Source organism: Benincasa hispida, chromosome 1, assembly GCF_027475165.1.
Source record: "Benincasa hispida cultivar pf3 chromosome 1, pf3_genome.v1.1, whole genome shotgun sequence".
In the NCBI taxonomy this organism is placed as follows: Eukaryota; Viridiplantae; Streptophyta; class Magnoliopsida; order Cucurbitales; family Cucurbitaceae; genus Benincasa; species Benincasa hispida.
Genome location: NC_143478.1, coordinates 10,441,937 through 10,453,029, shown reverse-complemented (window position 1 = coordinate 10,453,029; position 11,093 = coordinate 10,441,937). Strand labels below are relative to the sequence as shown.

At 36.7% G+C, this 11,093-nt stretch overlaps 2 protein-coding genes across 3 annotated transcripts; both read left to right on the top strand.

Annotated features, from left to right (window-relative positions):
• The first annotated feature begins 5,480 nt into the window (after positions 1–5,480).
• Positions 5,481–6,697, top strand: LOC120067617 (ATP synthase delta chain, chloroplastic-like). The gene has a single exon (XM_039019176.2). It carries the CDS (start codon positions 5,841–5,843, stop codon positions 6,513–6,515), a length of 675 nt encoding a protein of 224 aa, XP_038875104.1. The 5' UTR covers positions 5,481–5,840; the 3' UTR covers positions 6,516–6,697.
• Positions 6,698–7,531: 834 nt separating this feature from the next.
• RS31 (RNA-binding (RRM/RBD/RNP motifs) family protein) lies at positions 7,532–10,940 on the top strand. Of its 2 annotated transcripts, XM_090311876.1 has the most exons (7): positions 7,579–7,671; positions 7,978–8,103; positions 9,097–9,615; positions 9,740–9,852; positions 9,983–10,212; positions 10,322–10,603; positions 10,706–10,940. In XM_090311876.1, exons 3-7 carry the CDS (start codon positions 9,567–9,569, stop codon positions 10,734–10,736), a joined length of 705 nt encoding a protein of 234 aa, XP_090168002.1. In that variant the 5' UTR covers positions 7,579–7,671; positions 7,978–8,103; positions 9,097–9,566; the 3' UTR covers positions 10,737–10,940. The 2 variants fall into 2 exon arrangements, with proteins under 2 accessions (XP_038893478.1, XP_090168002.1); XM_039037550.2 differs by lacking the exon at positions 9,097–9,615 and having other exon boundaries at positions 7,532–7,671.
• Positions 10,941–11,093: the final 153 nt, after the last annotated feature.

Genomic DNA, 11,093 nt, shown 5'->3' with positions numbered 1-11,093 from the left:
TCAACCCTCGACTTCTAGCCTCAATCTCCCAAAACAACAATATTTCTCTAATAAGTTTCGAAACAACTTTATTTCCCTATTAAGTTTTGAAAATAACCATAATAATATAAAAGGTCCATGTATAAATAATGTGGTGGGCAGATCACACCTTTTCACTTATTTGATTGAGTGACATCTATCTGTCGTGTATTTTTTTACGTTGAACATTGATGTTGTTTGGATCTCGTCTTTAAGATGGGAGACCTTGGTTGGGTACTTCGAGATCATTTGGATTGTATTTGTCTGGCAAGATCAAACTTCATTTATGGATATTGGGAAGTAGATTTTTGAAGCATGACAAATTTTTTTGGGATGGAGAGCATTTCCAAGATCCTTGATTTGAATCTCTTGATTGAATCTTTTTGTTTTCCCCTTGTTGAGGTGATCAACTTGCTGAACAATACAGTGGTTGATATCTTTGAGGTCTCATTCATCGTCGAGAAGGCCAAGGCTCGAGACTATCTCTTCTTCATATTCGTCAATCTCAAAATGTTCTAACACACTCTTTTGTGACTAAGGCTTTAGAAGAGCAGGAGTCTTCCATTTGTACTACACCTTGTCCTGAGGGGCTGTTTGAGGCACTAAGTTGAGATAAGATGTCTGGAGTTTATATGTCTGTGGAGTTCATGTGTTTGTATTTGTGGTGCAAAGTTATTTGGTCTGGATTTATATGTCTATGTTTGGGGTACAAAGTTGAGTTCATATGTTTGAGATATCTAATACAGTTTTTTTTTTTATAGAATAAGTGATATTATTATACAACAACAAGGGGATCCCACAGCCCGAGATCAAGGCATCAAAGCACAAGCAGGGACAGGGTAACAAAATAAAAAACAAAGCCTACAAAATAAGATCAGAAGAACACCAACACAAAAAACAAACTCGTAGTCCACTAGAGAGAAAGCTAGAGAAAAGAAACCAAAATCCCACAAACAAGGGACAACAGCAAAACAAAGAACAATGGAAAGTACAACAAGAAAACATCCGTAAACACATTATATAGGACCAAGAAGATCAACTCACCAGGAAGAAGCATGAGCACGAACCGTAGAGACCATAAGGTGAACCAGAGCTGACACCGATCTCGGTTTACTTCCATGCAGTCGCTGATTATGTTCTTGCCAGATGTAGTACATGGAAGCACACCAGAATACACGGAATAACTTACTATGCACCCCTTACCCGACCCCATTCGACACAACCAACTCAACTCCACATCCCAACCCGCCACCCGATGTGACGAGCGCAACTGACGCAACACACTAGACCACACTTCTCTCCCAAACCCACACTCAAAAAATAAATGATCTCGCGACTCCACACCTCCCCTACACAGAAGACACCCTCATCTGACAACACACCCCAACTCCTTAACCAATCTCGCGTACCCAACCTGTCCCTCACAACTAATCACGCACAGAAGGAGTGACGTGGAATACCACCCCCGCCCACAAAATACCAGCCCAAGACACCCTAGGACGACGAAGATGTAAACTCTTCAACGCACTAGCTATAGAAAATCAACCACTCGGATCCGACACCCACACCCAATAATCTTCCCCCTTCACCCTAGGCCCCACTGCCTGAATAAGACCCCAGATCTCAAAAAGCTTATAAGACACTGTAGGCCAATTCCAACATTCCTCTCCATCCATGAATTCCGACAACCACGCCTCCAAACTACTCCATGCATCATAAACCACCGTAGACCTATATGAATCCAAAATCGCATCCCCTGACAGCCAAGGATCCCACCAAACAAAACAAGACCGACCATCGCCAACCATCAAACGAACCAAATGCTTGAATCTATTTCTATTTCGCAAGATAGCCCTCAAGCATCAATACCTCCCAATCTCACTCCGAAAGCCCACAAAGACCGCCCCTGCAAAATTTTTTGAATTCTAATACAGTTTTTTGAATTCCAAATAATCTGCATTTATGATTACTATTTTTGTTTTGAAACTTTTTTATTCAATAATTCTACCTATCTTTGTTTGAATAAAATATGAGTTACATTTTTTTCCTTTTATTTTTTTAAAGTTTTTCTTTCTTTCTTTCTTTCTTTCTTTTTTGGGCAATGAACAACAGTTAACTCATTACATTTCGCAGAAATATGGTTAAATAAAATGAAAAATCAAAACTTTTGATTTCTAATTTTTCTCCATGAATTTCGTTATCATCATCTTATTTTTTTTCTTCTTACTGTTACTGCTTTCTATTTTTATTCCATCACATTTTTTTTAACTAAATCTACCTCATCATCTTAGCAACCAATTAAATGTTACCACATTTCTTCAACAATTTCACTTTCAGTTCCTCTAAATTTGGAGATCGTCACATAACAACTCTCCAAGTTCACTAATTATTGCTAGAAAATGTTCTAGGATTTTTTTTAATGATTTTTTGTTATATGTTACATACTTTTCAACTACATACATACTTTTCATCTTAATATTCTTAACGCTCATTTGATATTTGAATTCAATTAAATATATATATATTTACAAACTTTTAAGTATAAATATTATAGTTAATGTAGACAAAATACTATTATTTATATAATCAACAATTCTACAATATACTTTGATAGTCATCGGTCTTATGAGAAGTGGTTTTCGAAGTTGATTATTGAAAATGAATTTCGTTGAAGTTTGTCATCGGAGGTGGTTTTCGGAGCTGGAAGTTGATCAGGCGAAAGTGGTCGTCGAAATTGTTCATCAAAGATGATTTTTGTCGGAATTTGTAGTCAGAGGTGGTTGTCAGAGCCCGAAGTTAGTCACATGAAGTTGGTTGCTAAAGTTTTTCGTCGGATGTGGTTGTCGAAAACTCGAGTTGGTTGTTCAAGTTGCCTGCACAAAGGTGGTCATCGAATGTGATTTTCGTCATAGTTTGTAGTTGGAGGTGGTTGTTAAAGCCTATGAAGATGGTTGTCAGAGTTGGTTATTGGAGTTTGTTTGTCGAAGCTTGAAATTGGTCGTTAGAGTTGGGTCATCGAAGGTGGTTGCTAGAGACTGAAATTGGTTGTTAGAGTTGGACTCGATGGTTGTCGGAGCTCGGAGTTGGTCATTGGAGCTATCATTGAAGGTGGTTGTCAAAGCCAAATTTTGTCGCCGAAGTTGTCATTGGAGGTGGTTGCCAGAGCCTGGAGTGTTGGGAATGTCCTAGAACTCGCATTTCGTGTTAAACGTTCTATTTATCAATAATAATGAATTGTTGATTTTGCATCTTATTATGGAAATCTAATAAACGCATCATTGGCTATAGTTTGAATGCTGTAACTTTATGTAATGACATAAATAGGATCAAGTTGACATTATATAGCCTAAATGGTCTAATAAGTATATAGATGAGATTGAGTATCTCATCCTAGTAACATCGTTTGATGCGACCCACTCTGTAGTTGTTACAAGTAGTTGTAAAGTGCTACTAATGATGTGATCCACAAATCGTTCATGTTGAGACAGGAGAGTGGAGGCATCCCATGCAATGAGTTTGCGTATAGACTGGACCACGAAAATAGTAACTTTTCTTTATAACGACCGCTTACTGTTAAAACTGCCTATTTCATTTATTATATAACCTATGTTAACTCAGTCTTAATCCTGAGCTAGCTACAATTTTTTGTTTGTTCGAGATTATCTTTTGATCTACAAACGGTGAGAGTAGTCCAACAACACTGCTTAATAAGCTTACCATTTTAGGGATAAGACTGGATGAATAGCTGGGACATAGCCTTGCAAGATGAAATTCACTCCTACCCTATTTAGGGTTAAGAGAAAGGTTGTTCTCTTAAGTACTGATGTCATGTCTTGAACAATCGTGGCCCCGCCTTCTCATGATAAAGAAATGATTTGATTCATAGTGATTATGAATCATAATTGTTCATTAGAGGATCACTAAGAACTTAAGGAACAAGATGTATTCACAAGGGTAAAACGGTATTTCTGACATAGCTGTGATTATGAACAAACTATGAAGGATCGACTTACTATTTATGATTATTAAGTGGATATAATATATCTACAATGAGGGGAGTTCAACTATGGGCTATAGTAGAGTGTCCCATTAGTTAACGAATGAGGGTTAGATCGAACTAATGAGTTTAGCTGATTAATCTCGAATCGTTGGAACCCATGATCTGTAGGTCCGCAAGGTCCCTCTACTAGCTCGTAAATGGATCAGCTTTAGAGTTGCTTGAGAAATTAATTTGAAATGTTCAAATTAAACGGAACAAGAGAATATATATTTAAATATGATTTAAATATATGAAGATGATTATTGTGCAAAAATTAATTTTAGAAAAACCATTTTTCAGTTTTATTAATCAAAATGGTTTTGAAATCATTTTGTGTTTTTAAAAGAAAAGTGAAAATCGGATTTTGCATGTTGCACAGAATGGAGAATGATTTTTTTTTTCATTATCTTTATCTTTATGCTCACACAAAAGCCATCAACTTCTCTTCATTAATTCTCCAAGCATGAGCTGCAGGCATGCATTAAGAAAAGTGTTCTTCCATTCGGCTGCTGTGTGTTCTTCACTGTTTTTCACCATTTCAAGTTATTCTTGAGTCCCACAACTCTGTCTAAAGCTCTAAGAGGATAGTAGAGAAGACTTTGAGGTGGTTCACGGTGATCTCTGGTGAAGACTGCTGCTGTACATTTAGATTCTTGGAGAGTTCTTCAAAGGTATGATATTAAAACCCTATTTTTAGAAAAACATGCCTGAGTTTCTGCCAAAATTAATGAGTTTGAATGCTTATGGATCCTTGATACTTCTGCTGCATGTTATTTAACTCTTTCACGGAGTTGGTCGCCGGAGTTTTTATTAGAGGTGGTTATCGGAGCTCGAAGTTAGTTCCTAAAGCGTGACAGTGATTGATGGGTGGGCCATTAAAAACATTAGAAGAAATGAGAGTTAGGATGAATTGGTAAAATATACCAACTCGACTCTACCAACATTTAAAGTTGCTCGACCAAACAATGACAACTCAACTTATGTTGGTGGAACAAACACCCCTTGAGTGATTTTATATGTTGATGTTACTTTTTCGATTTTTCTTTTTGTACTATAGAATATGTCCATGAAAGAAATTGTATATTTCATAAAAAAAAACGATAATAATAAAATAAAGAAATTATACAAAGTAATATTAAAAAATTAATTTTTTATTATTTTTATTTAGTCGAAGATATAATGTCCTACTTAGTTTAATTTTGCTAAAATTGGTAACATGTATATAATTCTTATTGATTTCGGGATCACATGTTTAATTCTCCCACCATTAAGGTGGTTTTTGTTTCGTTTCTAATATGTCATAACATCATTTTAATTAATATATTTCGAGTTTTGTTCCATTTTAATAAAAGTCAAATTTTACCCTCTATATTTTTAATAAATATTAAAATTAATCATTTCTGATATATTTTTTTTCAAACAAAAAATTCTACAATTAGAAAAACATGAAACTCAAAATCATGACTAAAAAGTTATTGTAACGCTTCCAATATCATTGATTCGCGAATCCCCATTTCTTCCTCTTTCCTTCCCCACAAAAATGGATCTTCATCTGAAGCAAGGAAGGAACAGAGTTTAACAAGAACGCCATTGACAACAATGGCTACCAGAAGAAGAAGAAGAAGAAGAAGAAGAAGAAGAAATAGAATCAATGGGTCTTTCCGAAATTCCATTCCCAAAATGAGTGGCTAAGAATTTCTCCTTATCTTCAATGGCAATTTAGTTCCACATAAATCCAATCCCTAAACACTTCCCTTTCCAATCCTCTCTCTGTTCATCTTCCATGGATACTTTAACAACAACCTCTGTTTCAACTCTCAGAGTTCCATCAACTCTAACTTCATCGCGCGACCTTCTTCACCTCAAGAATCCCACCGCTCATCTCCCTCATCGCTCCCCTTCTCGTACATCCAACTCAATCTCAAAACCCCCAATTTTTGTCTCCACTCCCAAAACCCTAAATTCCCTCCCCTTTTCCTCCCCCCGCCGCCCCTCTTCTCCCCTCCTCCACCGCCGCCCCGCTGCAGGATACGCCGCCGCACTCGTCGACGCGTCCCAGACCACCGGGGCGATTCACTCGGTGGCGAAGGACGTTGGGAGATTCTCGAAGCTGCTGAGGGGAAAGCGAATCGGAGGGATTTTGAACGATCCGTTGGTTGGGGAGGAGGAGAAAGGGCGATTGGTGAGGGAAATTGCAGTGAAGGGAGGGTTTGAGAGGCAGGTGTTGAAGTTGACGAAGATGCTGATTGAGAAGAAGAAATTGGGGATTTTGACAGAGGTGTTGAGCGAATTCGAGAGGATTTATGACGGGCTTTGCGGAACGGAAGTGGTGATGGTTTCTTCGAGCAAGAAGATGGAAGAAGAGGAGTTGTTTGGGATTGCGAAGAATGTGCAGAGGCTGAGTGGGGCTGTGAAAGTGAAGGTCAGAAGCTTCGTTCATGGCGGATTAATGGCGTAAATACAATTTGTTGGCTATGAAGTTTGTAATTCATATGAACCATTGCAAAGATCTCAGAACTCTGTTGTTGAAACAAAATTGTTCGATTAAAGTTATTAGGTACATTCATAGTTCATAACCTCACATAATTCTAACGTGTAATTTTGATGAACTCAATCAAATAGTGCAAATTCTCACACCAACATTTTAAGCTTTTCATTTTATCAAATAGCAAACGTGTAATTTTAAAATGTAAATTCTGCAAATGGAGATGAAATCTAATGCTCTGAAAGTTATCAAGTCAGACAAATCTTTTAAACAAAAAAAGAGGTTTCTTTGGTAGAGATTGAGGTCTCACCAAAAGACATTGTTTTTATGGAAATATTGTTGAAAATCTCTTATTTTAGAACAAAGTTTTTTTGAAAGTAGATTTGTATTTATTTATTTTTAATATATATAGTATTTCATTATTTTAACTCAATCAAATTATGTACAGTTAATATATTATAAATCATGTAATATTGTAAAATAATAATTATACAAAATATTTAACACATTATATGTTCATAGTTTAGTTAATAATAATTTATATTCAACATATTTTGAACGTTTATATCAATAATTTAACCTTGATTTTTCTACTAAACTTTTTATAATGGTATATAGGTTAAATTACTATTTCAATCTTAGTTACTCCCAAATTTTCAATTTTCATATGGAATACGTTAACGAAAATCGAGGACTGAAAATTAGAAATTTGAAAGCATCCTTGTAAATAACATTTAAGATTTATTTTCAATTTAGAGATAAAAAGAAATAAACAATATTTTATCTAGAAAAAAAAGAGAGATAAATAACGGATCAACAACTGAATGAACTCAGAATTGGGCCTTCTTCCACTTGAGGCCCAATCTATCTCATCCTTCTAAAGAATTTAAATCTCCAAAAGACCCTTTTGGCAGTCTAACGGTGAAATCTCGGTTGGGGGAAGTCTTCCATAGAAAAGTCAGATAATCGGACGGTCTGAAAAGAACAGCATCCACAGTAGCGCTCTTCTTTTGCTGTTTAAAAAGAGTCGAATTGCATCATTATTATCTAGGGCTTCGTAAAAAGTGAGGGCTTTCTCTTCCTCTCTCCTAGGGTTTCTCTGTTCTGTTTGAATCCGAGAATCTGCGAGGTTTGTTCTCTTTAATCCTTTGATCATTGATCCATGTTGTTCTATGTTTCTTTCATATGCTACTTGGTCGTTTTATTTTTGGTTTCTGCTCAAACCCCGAAACTTAGTTCCGTTTGCGCCTTTTGCTTTCCTCACTCTAATCTCATGTTTCGCTTATGGTTTGATTGGAACGAAAATAGCTTGAATCATGTTGATGAAGTTGTTTATCATTTTTTTTGGAGGAAGCTATTATCTTTTTTCACTTGTCATTTGATTTATTTTCGAACTCATTGGCTTCGCTTTGTTTTGGTTGAATATTCTCTGCAGTGCGATTATTAGTAGCAACGATGAGGCCGATATTTGTTGGGAACTTTGGGTATGACACCCGGCAATCTGAACTGGAGCGCTTATTCGCCAAATATGGGAGAGTTGAGCGGATCGACATGAAATCTGGTATATTGAAAGTTCTTTGTTATAGTAAGCAATGCCGTTTTTAACGATCATGTTATAAAATTGGTCATAACTTGGGCAGATTATATTGTACGAAGGATCCCTTTTTGTGGTCAGCTTCGAACGAATTGATTATGTTGAATATTGCTCTAATTTTTTTATTTTTTTTATTTTTTTTTTGTATTGTCAATGGTGGAAAGAGTGTGGGTTGCAATGCTTACTTAATTTCCTTTTTGTTCAATGTGAAACTGTATATTTTGTTACCTACTTTTGACATCTAAGATAATAAATGTATAAAAAAGGATCATGTTCATTTTGGACTTCATATGCATTGGATGGTGCATTTGGATTATTGGTGGAGGTTTTAATTTGAATTCTTCGATGTTCGTAAAGAATCTCACTCCTCTTACAGTGTGTTGAGTTTGTAGGCTCACAAGTGTCTATGTATGCATTGATGGATGGCATTTTGGTGTTGGTTTTACTTAGTATTGGCTAGCAGAATTCCTACTTTTAAGCTTCCTTGCTTGGATTATTTTTTTTGTTACATGTCTACTTTTTGTATTTCGATTCATCATTCGGATCATCTTACATTTTCCTTGTTAACTGACCTTGTTTACTCTGGGTATGAGTTTTTAATTTTGTTTGTTTTCTGGAAAATTTCCTTGGCCCTCACCCACCTTGCCTTACATCCTTAGTCCTACAAAATTATATTTCAATTAATGATTTTGGGCATGTATAGGGGTTTTCTAAATTATGGTATTTTAGTGAGAGGCTGGCTCCACTGATACTAACACTTAGTGTGGAAGTGATAATATCTCGTTTTTTAAAATTGATTTTTTAAAAAGAAATAATAAAATCCAGTTCAGTGACATGGATGCATAGCTATTATGCTATGAATAAAATCCAATTGTCCATTTTCTGATGAAAACTTAATGGCAGGCACAATTGCTATTTTTATGGGGAAAATCTCCATATAAGATGTTTCTTTTGACGCAGGAATTTCTTCTAAGGAAAATGAGCCAAGCTCCTATCTGGGCTCACCACCATGGCACCATCTGTGCATAAAAATTAATTTGGAAGGAAACTTCCTGCTTGCCTGCTTAGCTTCTTCACCTACAGATAGCATCATCCTGATTTTTCTTCAATCAATCATTCGTCATTCATCTACCATCACTTAAGTTGCAATACACCAGAATATGGATTGATCTTTATCTCATGCCTCATCAATTAAGTTGCAATTCATCAGAATCGTGTTAATGGATTGATCTTTATCTCATGCCTTGCCTAGCTATCACCACTGATCATAGGACATCACTGAAATCTGATCATGCCTTCCATATGATAATAGTGGCTGAATGAAATCTGTCATGCCATGCCTTCCATTTCTGAACTCGTGCTGTGTGAAAGGCGAAGGATAGTTGAAATTTTGGATTAAAACCTTTAGTAGACAACCATCTTAGTCCATCATGCAACGTCTCTACCGCTATATGTGCATCAGTCCTCCCATATTTGCAGGTGTTGTATTTTTTATAGTTTATCCCAGGGAAAGAAATCACAAGGCTGAGTGACAATACCTGCTAAATGGATGATGCTTCAACAGCTTACCAGTTTTGTATATCTAATTGTTATTATTTGGCAGGTTTTGCCTTTGTTTACTTTGAAGATGAGAGGGATGCTGAAGATGCCATTAGGGGACTTGATAACTTGCCATTTGGTTATGATAGACGCAGATTGTCTGTGGAATGGGCTAGGGTAGACCTCTCTCACTACATTCTTCTGTCCCTCCTTGCCTTCCTTTTGGGTTTATACATTATAGAAGCTGGTTTATTTCATGTTCTGAAGTTAGGCCATTTTATTCTAAATTTTGGTTTGGTTGGGTTAGGGTGAACGAGGTCGTCATCGTGATGGGTCCAAGTCAATGGCAAATCAGAGGCCAACAAAAACCCTGTTTGTGATCAATTTTGACCCAATTCGCACTAGAGTTCGTGATATTGAAAGACACTTTGAACCTTACGGGAAGGTGCTCAACGTTCGCATTAGAAGGAACTTTGCATTTGTACAATTTGAAACGCAGGAGGATGCAACTAAAGCTCTTGAGTGTACCCACATGAGGTAAGCTGAGTTTTGATTCTCTTGTGTGCTTTGGTCTTCATTTGGTGTGTTTATTTTCGTCTCTCTTATTGACGTGAAATATTGTATTGTGCCTTGTGGAATTTTGCAGCAAAATTTTAGACAGGGTTGTGTCAGTTGAATATGCTTTGAGGGATGACGGTGAGAGGGGTGATCCTTTTGATGAAAGCCCTCGAAGAGCAGGTTATGGGCGGCCAGGGGATAGTCCCTACCGGAGGTCACCTAGTCCCGTGTTTCGCCGTCGACCAAGTCCTGATTATGGACGAGCTCGTAGCCCTGCCTATGATAGGTATAATGGGCCTTATGAACGACGCAGGAGTCCTGATTATGGTAGGAACCGAAGCCCTGAATATGGTGGTGGTAGATTTCGCAGGTAATTTTTGTTCTTTGATAGTTGGCGGCACAGCCTGTATTTTGAGTTACCATAGCTTGTAGTTCAAGCTAACCGGGGTTTTCCTCATGCCTTTGTTGACAGTCGTTCACCCATTCGGAGGTCAAGAACCTGAAGGGAAATCTATTGTTGAATTTTCAGTAGTTACATTCTTAGGTTTAGGTCTGTGGAGTGTGTTAAGAGATAGTGACAAGTTCTTGTACAACCCTCGTATTGACTATTTGTTGGTAGATTTGGGATGATTAAAAGAACACGGTTTATCTGTTTTGAACTTAGTGGTTTTGATCCAACAATTTTCAAGGCTATCCAGCTTCTTCTATGCGTTTGAAATGTTAATTCCTGTTTAATTACAACGTCAGAACAGGTTGGACTTAATGTTAATGTTACAAGTGATTTTGAAATATTTATAAATTGTTACTAAATACTTCACTCAATCATTTATGTTTGACTTTATACTTTTTAAACTCCATTT